Below are 26,259 nucleotides of genomic sequence, written 5' to 3'. Positions count from 1 at the left end.
TCGGACTCCTGCCCGGCACTCTGCCCCAGGGACACGAGGCCCCGTCCGCGGGCTCGTAAGCCTGGACGGGCCAATCGTCCTCCTCGGCCACAGCAGCAAGAGTGTCCGCTCTCCGCTTCCTTTCGCCCGAGGGGAGACGAGCGCAGTGCATGCTACCTGCTGGGTTAGAGCCGCGTACGCGTGCTCTGACCCCCGGCAGGATTCGCATACTGCTTTTATCTCTGCAGGTCATAACTCATTATGAACCCAGAGCCACATGAGGGACAATCACGGACGCAGTTGTTGCTCATGATGATTCTCAATTGCTGTGCTTCAGTAACTGTGCTGGTTTGCTGAAAAAAAGAGGGAGCAGATTGCCGGGCCTCCTTCCTATTTATACCGGAAGGAGGCCCGAGGGTGGGGCCCATCTTGCGGGTGGGCGTGGAATACAAGTGTTTCAGTGCTGCGCGGGGGCGCAGGGGGATTACCCAATAGCGATAGCCTTAGAGGGCGAAGCCATATACGAAATAGAACCTATGGCTGAAACCTACCAGAGTAGGGGGCGGGTCTTCACAGCATACGTTTGGGGAACAAAATCAAGCTTTTTAAAAGGTGAGTGGATTTTGGCAGGCAGTGAGTGCGGACCAACGATTGAACGATAAAAAGAATGGCTCTCACCGAGTACGACTCGGTTCCCCTCGTTCTTACCAAAGAGCCGTTTAAAATAATCGGCTCGTTCGCGACAGACACATCACTAATGAATGACATAAATAGAAAGACCTGACATGACGTGAATAAACATGAAATGACAGACTTAATACATAAACATAACTAACACATTTGACGAGACACAACAAAAGGCATTGTTTGGCAAATATATTATCACTATTAATACACAATATTTCTAAACAATTTGAATACAGTAGGGCATTCTGCATGTCCACACTGAAATCTAATGTTTGCAAGATTTCTGTGAATTTTAACATGCAAAATGAATGCAGGAATGGACCCTGTACTGAACTTACAAACCTTACACGTGTAAGACATTTTGATAAGCTAGCCGAGTACAGCTTAACTTGCTTTTTCACTAAGCGGCCTGACGTCGGACTGTCAAACTTTGGTTACGGTTACATAAATTAACTGACACAATTGTTTGTATTAATTGCTTTCTTTGTCTCTTGAGTTACCATGTCCATTGGGGGAGGTTATTTCCTGGTTCAGCAAAGGGCGTGGCCGAGCGCTGAGGACTCAAATAGTGCAAGGAACAACCCACCTGCTTTCATGTTAAAGGGGGATTTGGGTTTTGTCTGTGTCCTTTGTGTTTTCTGTTACTATTAATTATCCCTCGGTTTCAACTTGGTTTGGCCAAGCCACTATATAGGTTCCTTGGTTTTTCATTATAGCAGGTCAGTTAGATAACCCCTGTTAAGTTGATGCCATGTTTCTTTGAGGTATTTTCTGTTGACCTCTTTTATAGGCCTAGTTATTAGAACTTATTGATTTATGATGTTTTCTGTGGACTTTTGGGTAAATAAAAAAACCCAGTCCATGGGTATTTCTCAATCTCGAGTACGCTTGCTAGGTAGCACATGTCTTCCGAGCTTCTAGCTTCAGAAGCGAGGCAAGGATACTTCCTAGCATTCAGAAAACGAAGAGTGGAACAGGCTGGCAAGTGTGCAGGTGTGCGTCATATGAGAGGCCCCACCTTACATTTTCCTCTACAGATTTGGGGAAATTGGTCCGTGCGCAAAGCATTGTGGGGATTTCAAGACCGCGGAGTCTACACATGTGCAGCCTTGAAATTTCTCCAAACGAAGTACGCCGGGCTCGGTAGAATTCCAAGTATGCTGGACATTAGAACAGTACTTCGGCGGCACTCGATGACACAGTATGCTTGAAATAGTGGCTCTGGAGCAGCTTTACTCAAGATTGAGAAACACCCTATGTGTCCTGTTGCCTTACTGCTTGGTCCCTGACAATTGGTCAGCAGCTTTCCTCGACATTGAGAAACTCAATGTCAAGGAAGGCTGCTCCAGAGCCACTATTTCAAGGATGCTACTTCACCGAGTCCCACCGAAGGACTGTTCCAATGTCCAGGATACTTGGAATCCTACCGAGGCCGGCATCCTTTGTTTGCTGGAAATTTCGAGGCGGCACATGTGTATCCGCCGCAGTCTTAAAATCCCCACAATTCTTTGCGCACGGATCAATTTCCAAAATCTTTGGCGGAAAGTTTAAGGCAGGGCCTCTCATATGACGCACACCTGCACACTTGCGAGCCTGCTCCATTCTTCGTTCTCCGAATGCCAGGAAGGATTCTTGCCTAGCCTCTGATGGACCTGACTCGGAAGACATGTCTTACCAAGGAAGCGTCCTCGACATTGAGAAACACCCCCAGTTTCCCATTGGTGGTGTTTACCCCGTGCTGGGGATGAAACTCTCCAATTTGCTCTGCAAAAGTTTTTTTTCTTCTTTTGTGTCAGTTTCACGTCGCCACTTCCACAATGTTAATCATGAAATTAATATCTATATATGTTATACTTTACTTGCAATACTTACCATTTTCATACTTTATATATCTTAGCATAGTCATACACACTGGTTAATACTGTTCATACTGCTCATAGGCTACTGTGTATATCTAGTGTATTCATACCCCTCACTGTTTATTCATCATTCAATTCATTCTATATTTTATTCTGTACATTGTACATTACTTTTCACTTTATTGCTTTTTGCACTCCTGGTTAGAAGCTAAACTGCATTTTGTTGTCTCAGTACCTGTAATCTGTGCAATAACAATACAGTTGAATCTAATCTTGAGCAGGAACAAATGTATTTACTTCGTACATATCTGACATTAACGATTAAACACATTTGCGCCTTCTTTATAAATGCAAACCAAATCAAGACCACTGACTGAAGCAGTTTTGAAAAGTAGTGGTTCTGTCTTTTACATGTAGGATAAAATGAACAGACACTTGAGTCATTCATTTGTAGTGATATAATAATTGTGGGGTTTCTATTGCATCCACTTGACTCTGAGCTGTCCGACTTCAGGCGAGCTTTTTGAGACCTCCCCCAGCTGTAATCGGCTATTCTCGTCTACTTTCAAACAAGCTTATTTTTTCTGTTGACCGTTTTTGTCCCTATAGTTTGTCGTTCGTTTTTGTTTATTTAATATTGTCAGACTATATTACTTCGGTGTGGACTTTCTCTTTGAAAACGCGTCACAGCCTATAGCCATTCCACATGGCTCCTGCTTTGAAATACTGACCTTTGAAACTTGACCTCGGTGCATGTTTGAAGGCTTATAATTAAGCAACAAAAGCGACTACAGACATGGGACACACTGTTATAGAGAGCTCTTCACCTCAGCTATCATGTGAGTATAGTCAAAACTGGGTACACTGTCAAATTTGGGTCAAATATGGTTAAAATGAATTTTCACCCATTTCACAATTTGATATTTAAAATCTGATTATACACCTGTGTTTAGCATCCCCTTAAACCCTCAGTGTATTCTTAATTCAGTATTTATAACTTCCAATTTTAGGAAAAACACTAATATATTTAAAAACTACAATTCCCTAGAGCCACACTATGCAGCTTGGTACAAATCATCACCACAGTTGTAGTTCTTCTGGTTTGCAAAGACATAGGGTCTTAAAAATATATATTTACTAAGTTTATAAAATATCTAGTATAGCCAAACTAGTAATTACACTGCATCAAGATTATGTATATTAAGAAAAAGATGTTGGTTTATTTAAGATATTTTAGATATTTTAGCTATTCTAGAAATGGGTTTTTTCGGTTGGTTCTTTCTTTTTTGGTTACTGTGATCTTCTACAGTACATTGTTGGTTACTGTGATTATCTACAGTACATTGATGGCTACTGTGATTATCAACAGTAAATTGTTGGTTACTGTGAATATCTACAGTACATTGTTGGTTACTGTGGTTATCTACAGTACATTTTTGGTTACTGTGGTTATCTACAGTACATTGTTAGTTGCTGTGATTATCTACAGTACATTGTTGGTTACTGTGGTTATCTACAGTACATTGTTGGTTACTGTGGTTATCTACAGTACATTGTTAGTTGCTGTGATTATCTACAGTACATTGTTGGTTACTGTGAATATCTACAGTACATTGTTGGTTACTGTGAATATCTACAGTACATTGTTGGTTACTGTGATTATCTACAGTACATTGATGGTTACTGTGATTATCTACAGTATATTGTTGGTTACTGTGAATATCTACAGTACATTGTTGGTTACTGTGAATATCTACAGTACATTGTTGGTTACTGTGATTATCTACAGTATATTGTTGGTTACTGTGATCTTCTACACAGTACATGGTTACTGAAATGTTGTACAGTTGGGACGTTACTACTGATATTTTAAAGTAACTCCAGAGGTACTGTAATTTTTGGTTGGAAATACGGTATTATACTCTAAAATAGAGTACAAACACTTTAAATAACTGTGGATTTCCCAGCCATTTTTTTTACAGTGCAGTGAAGTCTCTCCATTGAGCTCATATTTAGACCCAATGCTGATACCATCACATGGTCTTTATCAGATTAAGAGGTAAATGTGGTTGTGTTTACTTCTCCGTACAATGTTCAAAGGACTACATATATCCACCCGAGTGTGTCTATGACTGAACTTCACTAAACAGCTGTTTCTCTTAACATTTCAGAAGTATTTCTCTATAATATATTTGATTATAGTAGTCATCTGATGCAGGGCTTTCCCCTTTTTACGTTAATTGATTAGCAGTTGTAAGAATTCTGTCACGTACTCATGCGGTAGTTGGGAAGTACAACACATGCAGCCTCCAAGCTGGCATTCACTTCCATGTTTACTAAAACTGTAGGGGTTTCCAGCTTTGTTTTGTAAGATTGCACTAAAAATATTAAAGGGGCCCTATTATGCTTTTTGTAGTTTTCCATTTTGTGTGGTGTGTAGGTTTTTGTGCATGTAAATGGTCTGCAAAGGCTAAAATCCCAAAGTTCACCCCAGGGAGAGTTTCTCTTCCACACTACCCCTCTGCCTGAAAAGCCCCCATTGTTCTCCTTTGTTTACTTATGTAACAAAATGACATCACACTTGTGCTTCTATTATAGCGCTCCAACACATTGTACGTGATATAAGTGATGGGACATTTCTAACAAATCTCCAAGCAGTTAAGCAATCACAACAGAGCCAGCTAACCAATCAGAGCAGACTGGGCTCTGGTTTCAGACAGAGGGTGAAAAGAGGTGCAGCAGCAGAATCAGAATCAGAATACCTTTATTAGTCCCACAGCACAGGCAGTGTGAGAAAAATAAAGAGCTTTTTGAACATTGAAGCATGGAGAAATGTCACAGTGGAGGCACAAAATATATGAAGCTGAAAATGAGCATAGTGTTTCCTCTTTATGTTACAGGGGTCACTCAAAGGTCCAGTTCCTGTACTTGCGTAAACAGAAACTAAGCGTCGATACTGAGGTAGAGACTCGATTAAATGTATTTCCCAGATTTTATTTTGGCACGAAAGAAGACTTTCCCCTGACCTCTGTGACTCACTTCCTCCTCTTAGCATCAGCCCAACAGGAGGCCAGGACACATTCTATGATCGGTCACATCAATGTCACAGGTGTTGTTACCGCTGGCAACAACTGCAGCTTCACCTCCAGGAAGTCCTCTGCAATGTGGGGGGGGGGGTGAACTCAGGTGTGATTTTGAAGGTCGATGCTAATGTCACAAGCAGTTAAGTTTCTTGTAACTGGCACTGATAGTCTAGTAAAACAGGACACACCTTGTAAACTAAGAAGTTATGCTGTTTTCACGCTTCTATAATCAGAATCAGAATTATTATTCAATACACATCCTGTAACAGTTCTTAGGATTTAGCAGCCAGGTATATATAGCACAGTTTTAACGGCATTTATAGCACATATTGCACATAGTTGGTTGGCAAGGGGTGTTATAGACTCTAGCCACACGACGACAGTAACGAAAACGAACCAAATTCGATATAAAAAAAGTCACACGCAATCGGCACCAGAAACGTGTCCGTCCACACGAGACCGCTCGAGTTGCTGGACACGCTGTATTAGATATGCCGGGCCTGTAAGTGGAGCTGTACTTCCGCCACAAAATACACCAAAAGCAACAAGGAAGACTTCACGAGCATGCATGGGTGCCTTTCTGTTTATTCTCCACGGTGGATTTAGCAGCAGAGGTGGGGAGAGGCAGGGGCCAGGGCTCTGGCTCTTTTTCTCCCTCCCTGAGGCAAGCGTGTGCTCCTTCTGTATATCTCCCCGGTAGTCCACCAGCAGATGAAAAACACCCACATCAGTTTCCGTTATAATTTTTAAAACAAATGAATAACGACTCTATATAATAATATAAGAATAATATACAGAGTCTTTCTTTTCCTCCCCCTCTCCTGACAGCCCGTCAGTATTTTCGTTATCAGGAAATTATCGTATAGGGCGTAATCACGGAGCCGTTCGGCCCCCCAGAGCGTTGCATCTGCAGATCTATACCACCTTGGGACCCGTTATCGTTATCCTTTCTGCGTTTCCCTGTCGGCCGAACCGTCTATAAACAGAACTGTAGCGGATACGATCCGTATGGTCTCCCTGTGGCTGCAGCCTATAGTCTGTGTTGTGTTGTGTTGTGTTGTGTGTGTGTGTGTGTGTGTGTGTGTGTGTGTGTGTGTGTGTGTGTGTGTGTGTGTGTGTGTGTGTGTGTGTGTGTGTGTGTGTGTGTGTGTGTGTGTGTGTGTGTGTGTGTGTGTGTGTGTGTGTGTGTGTGTGTGTGTGTGTGTGTGTGTGTGTGTGAGGGGGGGGGGGGTTCTACAGTCAGTTTAAGTACAGAAATGTCAAATAATAAAGGCTGTGGTATAGTACAGTGATAGCATAAGGGTCTGGCCCCTCTAAAGGGTCACAAGATTAATGTGAGAGGCCGCACGTTAATCTTGATAAATGTTTTAAATTCAAGTTTTAGTGGATTAGTTGTTATTGCATATGGGGAACAGTCGTTTTTCAATTAAATTCTTCGATTTCAGACTCCCGTGAACAATAATAAAAAATAAATATATAAGTAAAACTGAGAACCTATACGATTTAAAGTACTTAATGCATAGGTTCAATATTTTTATTCGGGATAAAATATACATATAAAATATATAATAGGATTAAAAACCAACCCGTGAAACAGGATTTATTTTCTCTCAATTGTTATTTTTTGGGAATATTGATGAGTTTCGACATATTACAATGAAACTATATCAGAAGCTAAGAGGGAAAAATCCCTTTTTGATGAAACTGCAAAAAAAAAGTATTAGACATTTGAAATTTGTCACAAAAAACAAAAATGGAAATACTTGTCTAACAGTTAATAATGCGTTGTAGCCAATGTTATACATGATCACATGCTTTTTTATGTAAAACCATGACCTGAAAAATTACTAGTAACTATACCTACTATAGTAAATGTAATTGTAATGTATGTATATTTTATCTATCTCTAACTAAGTGATCAATGATCAGTAGTATCTTTACACAATTTCTCAATTTATAAAATATTTTAGGCGAGGTAAAGTGAATTGAGACAAAAGCGAAATATTCTAATATTTATTATGTTTAAACAATAAAACTGTTAAATAAAAACAAAGCTTGTATTGCCCACAACCTTACCAGCATTCCTCTTTTTACTTGAGGGAGATTGTTAATGTTATGGGGGGTGTGTAGCGTAACCTCCTCCTGTCCTAGTGTCACGTGACGCAGCTCTGGTCCTGATGCTGCTGTTACCGGGATACTGTATGAGGAGTGATTAATGCCACTGAGCAACAGGATGAGGAGCAGCAGGAGCTCTGTCAGCAACATTGTGAACCATAACATTGTGTGTTACACATTGTATACAGGAGATATATACAATATACACGCTATATATAATTTTTGGAAAACAAATTGTGATTTAGATGATGAAAAAATATATGTGTTGTAAAGCCAAAATGTGTTTGCTTGCTTTTCATTGTCATCATAAAATGCAGCTGAGGTGCTAAGAACAGTATTTTTTCTCTTAACATAACGTCTACTTTTCAGCTAGACCAAAAACCAGACCTGCAGCATTCTGGATGGGCCCAAGGTGTACAGGCCTGAAACAAATACAAATAAACCTTAGCTTCTTGAAACATAATAGTCACTTCGGGCTAGTTTAGTGACATCAGTTAGTTGTTTATGCTAATAACTGTAATAACCTAAAGAAAACGTGGTTGTAACAATAAAATAGTATTTTGGTTATTTAGATATAGGCCTATGGTTAAAAACAATCCCTTCAGATTAATGTAATGATATTTCCAACAACCATCAAGACCATTATCATGTAATCAGTTCACAATCCACGGTTTGTAGCTTTAAGACCTTCCTTTCGCTGCTTTGGGGCACTAATCACCCCCCATACACGCATCATCGGTGCTGATGTGGAAATTCCCTTTCTGCCATTTAAAAGCTCCGCTCTGAGGGCAATGTGAGCTCAATGCGCTGCGGACACAAATACCAGGTTATGAACAAAAATATGTAGGATAGCAGCTTGTGTAAAGAGAGGGACAACAGAAGAGAGCAGGTGTTGCATGTTTTTTAAATGGGAAATCTGTTGGGCAGTTGGCGTTTCAAGGAGCCGAGCACCGTTGAGGAATGCGACTCGACGTGGGGGTCGGACTCCGAGGGCGACGAGCCGGCGGCGGCTGGAGATGACAGCGGCGTGTCGGGCTCCGTCAGCCCGGCGGACAGCGTGCGGGCCGCCGGAGAGCCCGGGGAGATGTCCCCGCAGGTACAGTGAGGGTTATCTTGGCTATGTGATGACTCAACGGGGGGCAACACAGGGGACACTTTAACATGTGTGCCCCGGCAGCACGTTATTGTCGAGGCCAGGACACAGAGAGGGCGACCGAGCATGCTGCTGGGCGAGGAGGCTTCATTCGGAAATATGTCAATTTAATACTAAATGAAAAGACATTTACTCACATGGTGTGAACTGTAGGCTTCTTTACGGTGGCTGAGAGGTGCAATTGACAATTAAAAAGTGTGAAACACTTTAAAAAAGCTTGAGACAAATTTAAATTTTATAAAACAAAATGACACTATCAAAACACTTTTACCAAAGAAAAACAATTTAACATTAACAAAAACAAATTAACAAGATGCGAAACACTTTTACAAAGCTAGAGACACATTTACAAGTGTCGAAACACTTTAACATTTCCCGAAACACTTTAACATTTCCTGAAACACTTTAATATTTCCCGAACCACTTTAACATTTGCCGAAACACTTTAATATTAACTGAACCACTTTAACATTTGCCGAAACAGTTTAACATTTGCTGAAACACTTTAACAAACTCATGGGCGTAGGAAGCATCCTGAATGTGGGGGGACATTTTTAATGGGGGGTTTGGGGATCCCCCCCACGAAAAAAAAATAGATTTCCTGTATTCTGGTACATTTTAACAGGTGGTTTGATACTTTTATGTGGCTATACTAGCATGAGGAAAATGATGGGTATATTTTGTAATTTCATCCAGTAGTAAAGAAAGGAAACATATTTGATTATTAATTCAGAGCCGTCTTTGAATTAATAAAAAGCAGTTTAAATGCCCATTTTTTGTACATTTATAAACAACAATAAATATTTGTGAGTGCATTGAGAGATATTATTGTGGAGAGTCATTTATATATAAATCGCAAAATACATTTGTGAATCCTTCTGTGAGCATTTATTAATATTGAGACTGATCTGACTCCATACATATGTTAAGTTCACCTAGGAATGGTATCATTGACTTAAATGTTCAAATAAATGTTGCTCGTCAGTCTATATTGGTCATATGATGCCCCTTGACTGAAATGTTTCCTGTTCAGTATACCCACTGATTTCCTTAAAATTCTGGGATGAGAGTCCACATCACAATTTACTCTAAACTGTCATTTCCCTTTCATCACTCACCTCAGTAATGGACCTCTCTCCACTGTCCCTGTGTTCTGCCTCTGACTCAATCTCAAGCGCCTAGATGTCAAGAGAGGTGGTGAAGTGATAATTATTTATTGAGCAGTACACTCTTTCACATTGAATCATAACAAGTCATACTGAATGTAAATACAACTGACTCTAAAGTAAGTCCCAGTCTGTGACATTGGACATTTTGAAGACTCAAAGTCCCAAGCAGTAGGTAGAATATTAGCTAGTCTATGTAATGTGCACAGAAAATAAATAGTTAACTGAATACTGGGATGGAAATTGCCTATAAGCACTCAGTAAAACATAAACACACACAAAAAGCTTCTGAATGATAAGAAGTATAATTAAAACATAATGCACATTACCATTTTGAGAGAGAGTACCTTAAAGAACTCAGAAAATAATCTCTTATCGAACTGAGGCTCCAGTAAAACACACTGACTGCATCTCTGGACATCAGTAAGCCGTTTATGAGTATTATCCCGGTTATGATCATATTGGGAATATGGTGTTTACATGAGCACATAGAGATCCCTGTTTACATGATAAATATTAGTAACCTGGCATTTTGATGCCTTTTCTCATCTAAACTATTCAGTATTTGTATCTCTCTATCATGACATAAAGACGAAACTCCTCTCCAGAAGTGAGGCGCTTTTGCCGCCGCTGCCGCCATCACTGTTAACTGATTAACTGCTACAGCTGAAGACTTACTTTCCTGTTCTTTGAAAAAATTGTTCTTATGTCCATGTTGTCTGGGGGTGGAAACATATCAAACCAAGAGATCGTCAGCTTTGATTTTCGCTGTATTAACAATGTCCTGAACACTTGGTGTGTGTGCCTTACCTCTGCTACCGGCATCGCTTCATGCAACAGATCTGAGCTGTCCAACTATGGCAACACTCCTTGAACATTCGCACGCTATGGGAGAATCTGTGTGAAGCTGACAATTGAGCGGCCTGACCAAGCAATGAGGCAGAGGCAGAACGTCCAAAAATACAACCCGGTGTGGACATTTATTAAATCATACACATATGATATGACACAGCCTCAATCTGCTGCTCCTGTGCGCACAGTCACCAGCCACACCAGGATCTCACACACACTCCTTTTCTAACGGCAAAACCCCAGAGCCTAAATGCCCAACCCAATCAACCCAACAGGACACAGGTGAGGGGGGAGGAGACAACACAGGGCACCAGGTGCACATAATCAACGACAGACATGGAGGAAGGGGAACACTTTTCAACAACAAAAAAGCGAAACAACCCGTAACGGAGGCCGAGATCTATGAGCCCAGAGATCACCTCTGTGAGAATCTGCCTTGGTACAAAGTAGCAGTGAAAACATGGTACGGAGTTTCATTGATTTGGGCATTCTCTCAATAAGCAAGTGGAATGGATTTGTTAGTGAAGCACTGACACAGCGCTCTACAAAGTTTGGCGAGTGGATAGACCGATTCACAGACTTTCCACATGGTAGAAGTGGGGGGGGTCTAAACTAATCATTTCAAAAAGTGGAGGGGACTTGTCCCACCCTCATATATTGGCTGCGACGCCCATGAACAAACTAGAGAATCAAACCGGAAAGGGGAATGTCCATCATACCAGAAGTGATGTGCAAGTGATTGACACAAACTTAAGTTTGTTTTGGCGGATAGACCACCGGTACCTATGGACCTTTGTGGTCGTTAAACATGTTTTGTCCGTTCTGTGGAAACCCCCTGGGCCAAGTGACATAGTTTTGCTCATCACGATATACTTTCTATTGTGCAAGAGAAAAAAAAGTAAAGTTACACTTTGTAAATGTCGATTGCACCTCTCACCCACCGTACTACTTACTACTCCTCATGGCATCTAATCCACCCAGCTGCACTTCACTGTCACTGACACTTTCTCCATACACTAAAAAACCGAAATGTTGACTTTAATTAAGTGTATTTTGTCAACGAATGTCCCATAACTGTAAAAGTTTAGTTGAACACAATAATATTACGTTTTTATTTAAACGTAACATTATTGCTTTCAACTAACCTAACACAGTAATGTGAAAATCTGTTGACATAAAATACATTAAAGACGTGGTAGAGTTTACGCCCCCACTTAAAGAGCAACTTCCAGGTTAAAGACACCTGTGAATAAATGTGTCGGAAAATGATGAATACACTAGATTTTCCCAAAAATATACAGAAATATACAATACAGTGACATCTGGCGTCGTTTTTGTAAGAAATGTTCACTTCCGCATAAAAAAGCCTCGGCACGTGACCTCCCGCGTGTGACGTAACAAGGGAGAAACAAGGGGGAGAGCGGCCGGTGTAACTTATTAATAAACATGGATCCCAATGCTAGTTTCGACACAGAAGACACAGAAGAAGTTGAACGTGAATATTCAAATGCATATGACGGACCACAACCTTATAATTATGAGCCTGCTAGGCTAAGAGACCAGGAGCAGCCAAGGATTAGAAGAAATAACGGCCATCGGAGAGAAATTGAGCTGTGGTGTGAGGAGAACCAGTGGAGAACTGGGCAGCTATCTTGGTGAGTGACCGACGTTAGCTACAGAATGTTAGCTTACGTCACATCACAACATTGTGAAGTTAGCTATCATATATCAGGCTATAACTAAAGTAGTTTTGATAATAGAGTAACGTTACTGGCAGGACTGTTGATACTGATCCATAACAGAAACTAATGCGCAAGTATCAGCCGTATCTCGCGTTACCTAATGCAACTCCACACTACGCTGCTGTCTACCGGAGGAGAGACGCGAGATACGGCTGATACTTGACGATCTGGCGGAGAAAGGTTGTGGAGCCTCCGTTGATATGTCGTTGTAAATGGCTTGATGGGAAGCAGGTGTGTAGTCGGGGAGGGTGCACAGCTGATTGCAGCAGGTGAGTGGAGGTTGAGCCGGGAGCCAGGAGTGACAGCCACCACGCCCACACAAACAAAACAGACAGGGGGAAACAAACAAACACAAAGGAGACGGCTGGAGCAGTACAGCCACCACAGCGTTACCTAATGCAACTCCACACTACGTCTTACGGTGCCGTGTACCGGAGGGGAGAGAGAGAGAGAGAGCAGCGAAGGGGGGGGAGAGAGAGATGTAATAGGGTTTCCTGATAAAACTGTGGAGAGTATGTGCTGCAGGGAGGTGGATGCACAACGCACCCAGGAACGAACGCTAGCTCCGGTCCTTTTTACTGTGGACTCGATGTCCTGACAGGCTGGTATTTGTGCAACCTGCACAAACACAATACTGCACCATGATTACAAATGGTGAAATACAATGTAAAACTACAGAAAAATACCAGTTCACTAAAACACAACCGCTCAACTCAACGCAACTACTAACTATGCCCGCGGTCAGAGAGCGGAGATGTTTACCCTTTGTGATGTAATATGACGCGTTTGATGTATGACCTTAAAAAAAAGCCGTTTTTAAGAGCAGAGCTCAAAATTGCTCCTTTCCATCTGAATTCCTGCCCTTATGTCTCACAGACATAAAACATATCAAATCCTACATTCACTTTTTTAATTGTAATTTTCAAGCAAGTTTAACCATAAATGTAGAAAAAAAAAAACCCTGCAAGATGTTATTTAAGGGTCGTAGTGTGGGAGTATTATATTGATGTCATATAATACTACATGCATTTTTTTGGTAATTATATGGAATATGCAAACTTGGTGTTTATTTCCTACTTACACACACAGGCGATATTTAATGATCAAATAAGTTGGTTATTCGCAGTTGCTTATTGGTTTCCTCTTTATTTGACACTGTTAAACTTTAATCACCTTTTCTAAGATTTTGGTCAAATCTGACTTTTTTCAATGAATACTATTAGAAATGTGCTTTAAAACGTTTCTCAAAAGTCAGGGTGCAGTTTGTCGAAAAAAAGGTCATTTCTGTATAATTTAAGAATATCAAAAGCCTCTACATAAAATCAAAAATCAGGGAATTTTACATTTTCATAGCTTCAAGGTGTTTGGTGAAGACTTTAAAGGAATATAATGCCTGAGTTTTGGTCGTCTGTCTTAAAGGGGCCTTATTCTGCTAATTTTCAGGTTCATATTTGTATTTTGTGCCTCTACTGTGACATGTTCTGCTTGGTTAGCTGGCTGGCTCTGTTGTGATTGGTCAACCGCTTAGATATATCACGCCCCTTAGCCTATAACGTGTGTTGGAGATCTAGCAAATAGAAGCGCAACTGTTACATAGTGGTGTCATTATTTTACGGGAATAGACAAAGGAGTTCACTGGAGGGGTTTCAGGCAGAGAGGGAGTGTGTGGGGACACTTTGGGGATTTTAGCCTTTGCAGACCATTTACACGAACACAAAACGCATGACAGGAAATGAAAACCCCAAAAAGCATAATAGGGCCCCTTTAAGTTATTTAATTGTCCTTATGATAATATAAAACAAAAAAGAAGATACATTCAATTATATATAAAATACACAAGTGGAAGGAAAAAAGCTGAGGGACTTTAAAAAGAACCCAAACATTTTACAAATAGCTGTACAGTATATGCATAATAACTTTACATAAAAAAATTCAATTTCCGTACAACAAGGTTAAAAAAAAAGAAGTATATGGGAAAGTTACTTTGGAGTATCGAAGGTGGAAGTTAGCGTGGCCCAGATTTAAATTGAGAATCAGATCTAGTTTCTAGCTTCCTTTTGTAGAAATTGTACGGCAGCCCTGATGTGAATTGTCCTCCTTTGCTGACAGAAATGGATGATTGACCTCAAAAGAGAAATCAGTGCTTTATTCAGCTGAATGCCAGCTGAGTGCTGTACTGAATCTGTTTTCTTTCCGATGTGCATTTAAACTGAGTCTCTTTCTTTCCTTTGTCAGCTTACAGATTCTCCAGATTCCGTTCCAAAGATGAAGAGGAGTTTCTACGCTGCCAGGGACCTCTACAAATACCGTCACAGCTACCCGGTACATGCACGGGAAAATAAAGACGGGTGGCATACAAAAAATTCAAATGTAGAAATGGGATGCACGGTAGTTACCTTATTGTTCACACCCAGCTTTGTTCTGTGTGCATTTGCAGAACTACCGAAAGTCACGGCAACCCAACGAGTACCGTAACCTGCGCTTCTACTTGAACAAGATCCCTCTAGTGCCTGATGGTAAGATCAGAAACACACACACACACACACACACACACTGAAGGAATGTTTGCTTTAGGTTTAGTGAGGTTTTATTTGACTTGAAAAGATAAAAAGATTAGTGACAGATCCCATGTTCAAACACACTGACACACACACACACACACACACACAATCATGTGCACACAGACACACATGTGCACACACACACACATGCGCACACACGCACACACATGCGCACGCACACAAACACACCAGAGTTCCCGTTAGCCGGTAATTACTGGACTATGACCGGTAAAATATGCTGAAGACCGGCAAATCTAAATCTCTCCGGTCAAAATTATTTCCCCTTAGCACAATACTGCATCAGTTGCGCAACTTATGTGACAGACAAGAAGAATATGTGACAGAAGAGAAGAGTCAATTCTAATGTCTAACACTTAATGTGGAGAAAGAGATGTCCTGTATAGGTTGATTGTGCGTTGATCTGTTGGTAATGACTCTGGGTTCCGGTGGGCATGTAAACAAATGCATAATGCTGCGCTATACTTTGTGGCCACACCCGGTTGCATATCGACGCTTATTGTTTAGGTGTCTTTTAATAAGCAGGTAGTCATATCATTAGCTAGAACTAGCTAGATCTGATCGATATGGACATAAACGCGAGTAAAGTCTAATCTGACGGGAGAGAGAGATCAGCTGCTGCTGACGAGTCGACACGCAGCTCTGCATGATCACCTGCAGCGGTGAGCGGAACAAAACACACACTTCAGGTTAGAATATCACACGTAGCTATTTTAATTACCTCTCAAACTACCTAAACTAGTTATAGATATGTTTAGTTTTACTGTCGGTTCACTCATTACTGGATCCGCGAGCTGCATGATACTGGCGGGCTGTCAGGAGAGGGAGAGAGCGCTTCGTTTATTATTCCCGTGTTGTTATAAATTACTGTACAATTTAGAATAATGTAGTTAATCTACTATAATTAGTTTGTTTAATATCGAATCATATCAATTTGTTTTAAAGCTCAATACATAACAAAGAAGGCCTTGGACTGGCACTTTTCTAATTTTGTCCGTAAGATTTAAACTTTAACGGACATTTTGACTGGCAAATAATTATTCTAACAGGAACTCTGGCGCACACATACACACACACACACACACACACACACACACACACATGCGCACACACACGCGCGCGCGCACACACACACAGACACACACACGCGCACACACACACGCACACACACACACACAGACACACACACACACACACACACACGCGCACACACACACACACACACACACACACACACACACACACACACACACACACACACACACACACACACACAGACACACACACACATTAGAAATGTGAGTGGCAGCTAATCAGCCCCTGTTTCTTTGAAGGTATCTACATAGAGGAGATTCTGACCAAGTGGAGAGGCGACTATGACAAACTGGAGCACAATCACACCTACATTCAGTGGTGAGACATTTTATCTGTCTATTTTTGGACCTTATATACAATTGCAAAAACGGTTAGGAAGTGTGCATTGTTATTTGGGTTTTTGCATTATATGCCATAGTAACTGACAAGTCAAACCTGCTTTTTGCTGCGCGCTAAATTAATGTAAGCTGACTCGTTTTTTTTATTTAAAGGTCCCAGGACATGGCCATTTCTACTGATCATAATTCCATTGTTGAGGTCTACTAAAATAGATTTATACTGTGCAATTTTCCAAACTCACATTGGCTTCTCATACAGCATCTCTGTAAAGTATGTGTATTCACAGGTATTCACTCTCTGTCCTAAACGGCTTGTTGGAGCTCGCCCCCCCCCTGTGAGCCCAGTGTGCTCTGATTTGTCAAGCGACGTGCAGCTGCTCGTGAGGAGCTGCTGTGAGGAGCGGACAGGCTTCCGGGTTGGCGATACAGCGAGAACAAGCGAAACTCATCCTGAGCACACACAGACACTCACAGCCGAAGTAAAAACAATAACTGTGGCTTGATATTGAGTAAGAAAAAGGTTTAGAACGCTGTGAGTATGGGTCTCTGCGGAGAGCATTTCTCCGCCATCCCAACTTAGCAGTCCGAAAAACGTTTGCCCATTTAAACAGTCGTGGTAGACACCTTGTTTGTTTTAAACATCATAAATACACAAACAACAATGAATACTTACAGGTTGTGTAGCCGAATCTCCCGCTGGTCCAAACAAAGTAGGAACAGCATTGTTCTTCAGTGCTCTACGCTGTACATATCCGGCATGAATCGCTGAAAGGTTTGGGAAGCTTTGTTTCCTGAAAGGCTTGCAGATCGTGCAGCCATAGCTCTGGGCGTGGCTACTGGGTATCCCAACGTAGCGATACCCAGGAAGAAAATGAGAAATCTCCAACGAGGTATTTTCTGTGTTCGAGTTTTACTCCCTACAGGGTGTACTTTGAGGGTTTGTGACTCTGCAGACCGTTTACATGCATAAAAACCTTCATAACACACAAGGCGACGGGTAATAACCGGAAAAGCATGACATGGGACCTTTAAAAAGACTGAAGCTGTCTCAGGCGATAACATTGCATACTCCCAGTTGATGATGCACATGAAAAACAGTTTTGATGCTCGTAAGTGAGTTTGCAGTGATGATGTATTTGGGGTTAGCATCACAAGGGCTCCCTCAACAAAACCATTGGGATTTTCCATTGGATTTTGGAATATTGGAGAAACTAAAACATGTTTAGTAAATATTTATGATACTTACACTCTTTATTCAGGATGATAATCTCCACAAAGTAAATCCGGACTATACATTTTCCCTTTTAGCAAAAACTATTCAATATATAATGTACATGTATGTTTTTACCACTTCCACAAACCTTTTTTTCATTTTTCTATTCCCTTTTGCTTGTGGCAGGTTGTTTCCATTGAGAGAACAAGGGCTCAACTTCTACGCACATGAACTGACTCAGGAAGAGATCAAAGTAAGAGAGGAAGGACAGTACTGTATATAAACATACAGCTGTTTGCACTCTATCATTGGAAGTCATATTTTCCATTCATCCAATACATTTAAAACATTATTTTAATAATAGGGATGAACCTTGGTGCATTTAGTTGTGATATTGTACCTGTGTGCAGGCCTCTGACCCGCTGTGTTTAATCCCGTCAGGAGTTCCAAAGCACTCGGGAAGCCAAGCGGAGGTTCCTTGCAGCGTATTCCCTCATGCTGGACTTCTACGGCATCAAACTGCTGGATAAGAGTGGGAATGTTGCTCGGGCTCACAACTGGAAGGAGCGCTTCCAGCACCTTAATGAGTAAGCACACACACATATACAGATAAACACAGATTTCCATTACCGTCAGAATGTGTGTGAACATCCCATTGCCCATAATGAGAGTGGATACACAGTTTGTATCTCATTCCCTCGCTAATCTATTGCTGATCAAAGGTTGCATTGTAACAGGAATTATTCGTAGGAGACATTTCCCCTCATCCTGCGTTGTTTTTCAGGTCCCAGCACAACTACCTGCGGATCACTCGCATCCTCAAGTCCCTGGGCGAACTGGGCTACGAGGCGTTCAAGGCCCCCCTGGTTCACCTGTTCCTGGAGGAGTCTCTGAGCCACAACACTCTTCCCAGCATGCAGCACAGCGTCCTGGAGTACTTTGTGTACACCATCCGTCTGCCAGCCACCCGCAGGCGCCTGCTCCGCTACGCCCGCAAGCACTACCGCCCCCCCCACGGCTTTATGTGGGGGCCGCCGCCTAAAAAGAGAGGCGGGGGAGGGAGCACGGGGGCCAGGAGCAGCGGGATCAGAGCGCCCGCTCCCACGCCAGAGCAACAGAGGAGGGGGGAGGAGATGTCCCCGTCAGCAGGGAGCAGGATTATTGTGTCTTCCCATGATGCCGTGGTGTACCAGGAGGGGGCCGGGGGGGGGGCTGAAGGTCGGCCCCTCTAAAATGGCCGGACTGGAGGGGGCGCTGATGATGGCGGGGGCCCGAGGGGAGAGGAACGAGTACAATAACATCGTTCCTCTCTAGGTGTGATTGGTAGCTGTCTTTAAAATGACCCGCTTCAGTTGTTAGGTAGGGGAGATAATTACATTTTTAACGCCAGAATGTTTTTATTAGCAGTAGATATTACGCTTCTGGATTTAAAATGAAGACGGTATTAGTCAACACATTCACAGAGTCTGACGAAGATGTTATTAGAATACATTCAGGTTAAGGGCTTACCATAAACTATTGTCATGTCTTCACAGATACATCTATTCAAGTGTTCTAAATAATGGGGGGGGACTGATATGTTAGTGGAGGGGGGAGGTCATGGAACAATCCCAGAACCACCCAAACCAGTAGAGCGGCACGATCTGAGAAAAATGACTAGTGAACATTTTAACAGATTTATTTTTAGAAGATCTGGATCTAACAAGGATGTTGTAGTATACCGTCTCTGCAGCTGCTTAAACTTCATTCAGATATTTTAGCATATTTTGACTTTATTATGTATGTTATTCCATTTGTTGTTAATTGTGCTGCCCAGTAGACACCCAAATGATTGTCCTGAGGTTTTTTCTAACCAGGGCTGTGATTACATTACATTAGACAGAATGTTGCCTTATTGAATATTTTTGGTTTTCATGGTTTGGTCTTTTGATGGTTTTGGGTCAGTCTCCTCCTGACACACTGTAGCTGAGCTCCACAGCAACAAGCTGGACTGAGGACAACTATAATGTGAGAAAGGAGATCAGGTTGAAGTTGTTTATTTTTTTGCCCTGATCGTGTGAAAGGACATGAGGGAAGGAAGAGTGATAGCAATACTTTAAAAAACATAATTTTTGGACTTGAAAACCTTTGTTGTTGATAATATCAGGCACAATTTAATATGTATCTACTCTGAAACTTTATTATACTGTCATCACTGACAGGTAGCCCCCCACTGAAAGCTGTACATAAGTATGGATCAACAGACTTGTTAGTGACTAATCCTAACCCTAACCCAGCAGAGGGGTTTCCAAAAAGCAAATCAGTAGGGAAAAGCAGCAGAACTTTACAAAGCTCTTTATTTTTGCAGCAGGTGCTGTGATCTTACAGGTCATGTGATCTTACAGGTCATGTGATCTTACAGGTCATGTGATCTTACAGGTATTGTGTGGTGTGTTGCACTTTTTTGACAATCTGTGTCTTCCTATTGAAAGGGTTTCTCTCTATACGGTTGATTTATGTGCGATCAATAACAGTCAGGAACTTGCCACGTTATGAACATGGCTGATTGTTCTCATATTGACTCACCGCGCTCACATTGACTCAATAGCAGTAATCCTTCGTTTTTTAATATATTAAAAATACGTCATGGTTATGCAGTTGACTTTATCCATGTAAATATGACTTTTCATATGTTTTACAAAACGTCCCTTTCTTTTAAGGAAGTATTATATGATGATGAAGTGCAGGAAAGGATGGACACTACAGGTTAATAGGGGTTGGATTAAAACTATTATATTGCCTTTCATAAAAATTACGCAGTTAATTATTTACATTAGCACAATTATTTGTTGTATTAAAATGTTCCTTTGATGATATGTTTAAATCTACAAATTAATCATTTTGAGGCTACATTTTTGAGAATTTAAGAAAAATCTACAAAAAAAATTAAAAAAATAGTAAAATGATTATCTAAATGTGTATTTTTATTCTTCATTTTCCTTGAAATAAGAGATTATATACAAGCATAATCTGCAAAAATCTCAAAACTACATGGAAAACAATATGTTGTGTCTCGACTGTTGAAACTCGTAATAAATTAACACTCCACTGCGGCAGAATTGACACCCCCCAAGATGTTGCTAAGATACATAACACCACCTCCATCATGTGAGAGGATAGCAGGTCTAATTTAAAACAGACTTCCTGATGACTTGGATAAGAAAAAGCCATGCGAGGTGTCAGACAGCAGCGATGCATTTTATCGTGGCTCAAACGTTCCTCGTTCTTCCTGCTGGTTGAGCCTTCATCATCACCATAATCATCATCATGATCAGCTCATAAGGTCTAACATTGCTCCAGCCAAGATCTGATATAATTGTAAAAATAACTTCAGGTGAATTGTGGGAAAACATGGGCTCAAGTTTCTGGATTTTATGTGTGTGTGTGTGTGTGTGTGTGTGTGTGTGTGTGTGTGTGTGTGTGTGTGTGTGCGTGCGTGCGCGTGCGTGCGTGCGTGCGTGTGAGTGATATTCTTAAGTGCCTATTTTGTATTTTTTATGTTTTATGCAGTGTCTTTCCCAACTGATTTCCTGTACATCCTGTTGTTTTGTACAGCATTTTGATATTGACATTATTGTTTGCATTATAGTCATATACAGCATTAATATTGATGTACAGTAACAGCAGGAATCCATCTAGGAATTGGTATAAAGCAGAGGTTAATAATATATGATACTTGAAATGGTTTAACTGGCCTACTGATGAGATTGTGATTGTTCTATACATGAATATTCTCTGCTTGCTGGACATAACTGGACATTTGCCCGAACAATGTGAAATTGCCACACCTACTCAAATAAACATGGGGAACGTGAAATAAGAATTGTGTCATCTGCAATTGTTTAAAGAACGTGAGCACTGTGTATATCACTGTACATTTTATTTTAAAGTGGATAAGCAGATATCTATCAGATGCAGAGTTGTTCTGAAAGCAGGAATAATCCCAAATGTTGAGGTAAAACTCTGTGGTTAGGGCCAAAGAACCTCATAAAGAACACATATCATCCTAGCATAAACTTAAAGGTCCCATGTCATGCTTTTCCAGTTATTACCCGTCCCCTTGTGTGTTATGAAGGTTTTTATGCATGTAAACGGTATGCAAAGTCAAACACCCTCAAAGTACACCCTGTAGCGAGTAAAACTCTAACACAGTCTCTGCTGCCCCAAAACGCCTCGTTGGAGATTTCTCATTTTCCATTGTTTACTTCCTGGGTACTGTGACGTGTGAATACCCAGAGGCCGCACCATCTGGCAGCATTTCACGAAACAAAGCTTCCCAAACCTTTCAGCGATTCATGCGATGATATGCACAGAGTATAGGGCACTGAAGAACGATGCTGTTCCTGCTTTGTTTGGACCAGTGGGAGATTTGGGTACACAACCTGTAAGTATTCATTGTTGTTTGTGTATTTATGATGTTTAAAACAAACAAGGCTACCACGACTGTTTAAATAGGTAAACGTTTTTCGGGCTGCTAAGTTGGGATGGCGGAGAAATGCTCTCCGCAGACCCATGCTCACAGTGTTACAAACCTTTTTCTTATTCAATATCAAGCCACACGTATTGTTTTTACTTTCGACTGTGAGTGTTTGTGTGTACTCAGGATGAGTTTCGCTTGTTCTCGCTGTATCGCCGACCCGGAAGCCTGTCCGCTCCTCGCAGCAGATCGCAGCAACGAGCCCCGCAACGAGCCCCGCAACGTCCCGACCAATCACAGCACACTGGGCTCACAGGGAGGGGGACGGGGGCAGGAGCTCCAACAAGCCGTTTAGGACCAACCCAGTCTCATGGCATTTCGTGTTTACCAACACGATTTTTTAATCTATTGATTCGTGTTCACAAACACGATTTTCCCCTTTTTTTCGTGTTGCACAGCACGATTTTAAAAGCAATGTATTTCTACTGGTAATGTGTTTCGTGCCTGAAGCACATCCTTTTCTCCGGTCGGATCGTGGAAGAACGGAAGCTGTGTGGTTCATAAAAATAGGTTCTTACTCAATATCAAGCCAGTATTATTGCTTTTATTTAAATCGTATAATTTCTGACTTTTGTTGCTGTCTGTGAGGAAAATAAATGGGGCTCAGAGCCTCAGAATACTGAAATCTATATTTTTAAAATCTTTTTTTCCTTCTAATTTGTTATTCTTTTCAAAATAACACACTGTTATTTACTCACCAATAACACACAATTATCCTTGCTTTTATTTATTGGTTTAATTCAAGCGGCAAACTCTGTGGAAGAGCCGGGACGCCAATACGGAAGTGGCACACACTGCAGTTCATATATTGGCCGATCGGGACTGACTGCAGAAAGGAGCAATTCCCATAGACCCCCATGTTAAAATGCCCAACTTTACAGCAGAAAAAAATATGTTTCTACCCATGGATGCAATAAATATTATTATGAATATAGTTAGATTCCACCTTCATGATTATGGATCTATGAGTGAATTGTTTTCTAGCACGACTCTTTTATTTACATTAGGTCTTAATGTTTTTGCATAAATTAGGGCGTGGTCACATTGAGTGACGGCACTGTGATGTGACTGCTGCTGTTATCTTCTTGTCTCTCTGCTAGCTGCTCCGTGAAGCTACAGGCACTCTGCCTGTTCAGCTCATCCAGGGAACACAACTTGCCCCCGGCCGTGTTTGTTTGTTCTTCATGCTTATATATTGGACTATTGTGACTCGTTCTGCGGTTGGAACAGACGGTGCATGAATGCGGTTTTGCGGTAAGTGAAATTCGAGTACTTATTTATATGTTAATGATTTTAATCAGCTACGTAATTAATGTTAAGGCTTGGGTTAGCGTGTAAGCGAGTGGTAGCTACATCGGTGCTAACGATGCTAATAGTAGCCTCCAAGTTAAAATCATAGACTATATTTATAAAGGTTAAAACGAAATAGACAAGTGTTAAGCGATGTGGGATAATACTGTACACGGCTTCTTTTTGAGGTTGATAAAATAAGGTTATTCTTGTAACTTAGAGAGATGATTATTATGTAGGTAGGAACTGTATGCATCCGCTAAGGTTAATTTAAATTGGCTATGCTCAAGTATGTAGACAAGCTAATGTCGAAGTAGTGTATGGGAAATCAACCTCACAATAAGATGTGTGTATATTACAATTATTAATGTCATATTTCAAGATGATTACTTAGATATTACAATATGGTTGGTTGAGCTGGAGTTCATTATTGAGCTTACACGTTAACATCACAGTCATCTGAAGAACAAACCCAAATCTTGTTGTTTTTATGAATTGCATTACCAAATTGGTATCAAATAAACAGTAAGCTAGGTAACAAAACTTCCAAAGTTACAGTAGAATAAAAAGGACCCTGACTCGGACAATACACAATCCAACATGTTCAACAGAAGATAATCAGTTATATTGTTTGTACACATGGTACTTTACATATATATCTGTTTGTTTAAGGTGTCCAGGTGATGCAGACAGGCTGGACCAGAGAGTGAGAGACAGAACTGGACTCCTCACAGCAGTGAACTTCAGCTCAGGTACAAAGACTCTTTTTTTCATCCTGTACAAAGAATCAAGAAAGATATTTTAAATAAATGAAGTATTGACTTTAATACACAGATATACATTCCATTAAACAATACTAGATCACCTACACATCAGTGGAGTTGAGGTTTTTTCCATGCAAAAAGTTACATTTAGATCTTAACAAGCAATGTGATTTTGTCAGCTTTCTAATTTAATGTATTGAAGGCAAAGATATTTAACACATAGTGAGAACTGCTACTATTTATCTCTCAATATTGTCTGTAAAAAACGTGGTAAAAGTTATTCTTTCAGTGAGACAACAGAGCAAGCTTCTACAGTTGCACTACGTTTTGATAACAGTTAAATATTATTTTGATAACATATATTTCAATGTTGATGAACTTCATACTGTTCATTCATAATCTGATTGTCTTTGTAGCTCACTGTTGAAATAAAAAAAAACATTACAATTACAAAATAATTATATCTACAGCCCCTAAACACACAAACACACTGCTTTCATAAATAACACACTTGTTCTGCAATAATATGTTTTATGTTTCCTGTACATTTCTTTAGGAAAGGACATGACTGAAAGACACAACATTTTCTCTTTCTCTGAGGGTCAAGAAGAACATCCAAGAGGAACATTAAAAGCTGATGTTATGAGATTTTAAGACCAGTACACAAAGAAACTACTTTTATTGTAAAAACAGTCAGCTGATCGAATGCACCTATTTCCACATCTACACTCCATCAGCTGATTATTTATATTTGCCTCGCTTTATGAGCTTCACATCACTTGTGCCTTGTACCGCAGAGTTTGCAACGTCACAAATAAATAGGGCCAATCTTCAGTCAGATGTGAATGTGTAATCTAACATTTTCAGTAAGAATAATGGACAAAAGGAGTGCAAATACAAATACAATTTATTGAAATGTGAACCAAAAGTTAATCAAATGTTTTAAATTAAACGCACATATGGACAGAAGGTGTAAAACTATTAAATGTATAAGTAAACACATTTAGTCAAATAAAGTGACAGACTAGGCCTGTGCAGTTGGTATCAGCTTTGCCCAGCATTGGCTCCTCCATCAGGCCTGGTCCCCCTCGCAGAGGAAAGACCCTCATTCCTCTCCAAACCAACAGACAGGATGTCCATCACACAGAGGTTTCTCCCTGAAGTCTCTGCAGTTTTCTGGACACCACGCTGTCTCAATCTGTCCACACTGAATATGAGAGGGGGAAAATGAAAATAATAAATGCTTTAAACAATAAGAAACATAAAGTTGACAGTTGAGTTGCTCAGTTTTTTTAGATTGTCAATACTATTACTGTATAACTAATATATCAGGTTAAGAGGCACATTCAAATAAAGATTGGTCTTTAAATACATGTTGTCTTTTGAATTGTTTGTCAAAGTCAAGGATCTAGAACTGGTACTTAGTTTTAATGATACAGTCTGGTTATTAAGCTGTTTGGAGGAGGCCTCACAGGTAAGAGCACTAACTAGCTACCATCGTATGTACCTTAGCTTGACTCAAATGTATTAAACGTATAATTAAGTGATATCAAAATATAAATAACTAATGTCATGCAAACATATTAATATTTGCTTGATTCCAGTGTTGAATTTAGCTCAATTGCATACAAACGTTAAGGGATTTTAAGATTCTGAAGTATTATGCTAAAAACTCAATAACTTAGATTATTATTTACAGTTTTGCTGAATAGTTTCATGTCCGCTTACCTTAGAAACGTAAAATGCCACGGCAGTGTGCAGATGGGGAGCATGTTAGCTTAGCTTGGTAGCTTCAGCTAGCTCTGGAACTTTCAGCTCGGTGGCAGCA

The 26,259-nt window shown here is 40.6% G+C and overlaps 1 protein-coding gene and 1 long non-coding RNA gene across 2 annotated transcripts; both read left to right on the top strand.

Annotated features, from left to right (window-relative positions):
* Positions 1 to 8,266: 8,266 nt before the first annotated feature.
* On the top strand, positions 8,267 to 21,723 carry LOC307044424 (opioid growth factor receptor-like protein 1). The gene is made up of 7 exons (XM_079689650.1): positions 8,267 to 8,819; positions 14,872 to 14,958; positions 15,074 to 15,152; positions 16,550 to 16,628; positions 18,048 to 18,114; positions 18,303 to 18,448; positions 18,646 to 21,723. The coding sequence occupies exons 1-7, from the start codon at positions 8,631 to 8,633 to the stop codon at positions 19,091 to 19,093; spliced, it is 1,095 nt and encodes a 364-aa protein (XP_079545776.1). The 5' UTR covers positions 8,267 to 8,630; the 3' UTR covers positions 19,094 to 21,723.
* A 1,477-nt stretch (positions 21,724 to 23,200) lies between these two features.
* Positions 23,201 to 26,028, top strand: LOC307044430. Its single transcript, XR_013809642.1, has 3 exons — positions 23,201 to 23,631; positions 24,340 to 24,419; positions 24,988 to 26,028. It is a non-coding gene; the product is annotated as an uncharacterized lncRNA (long non-coding RNA).
* The last annotated feature ends 231 nt before the right edge of the window (positions 26,029 to 26,259 follow it).

This window comes from Notothenia rossii (genome assembly GCF_949606895.1).
Source record: "Notothenia rossii genome assembly, chromosome: 6".
NCBI lineage: Eukaryota > Metazoa > Chordata > Actinopteri > Perciformes > Nototheniidae > Notothenia > Notothenia rossii.
This window is presented reverse-complemented; position numbering and strand designations above follow the sequence as displayed.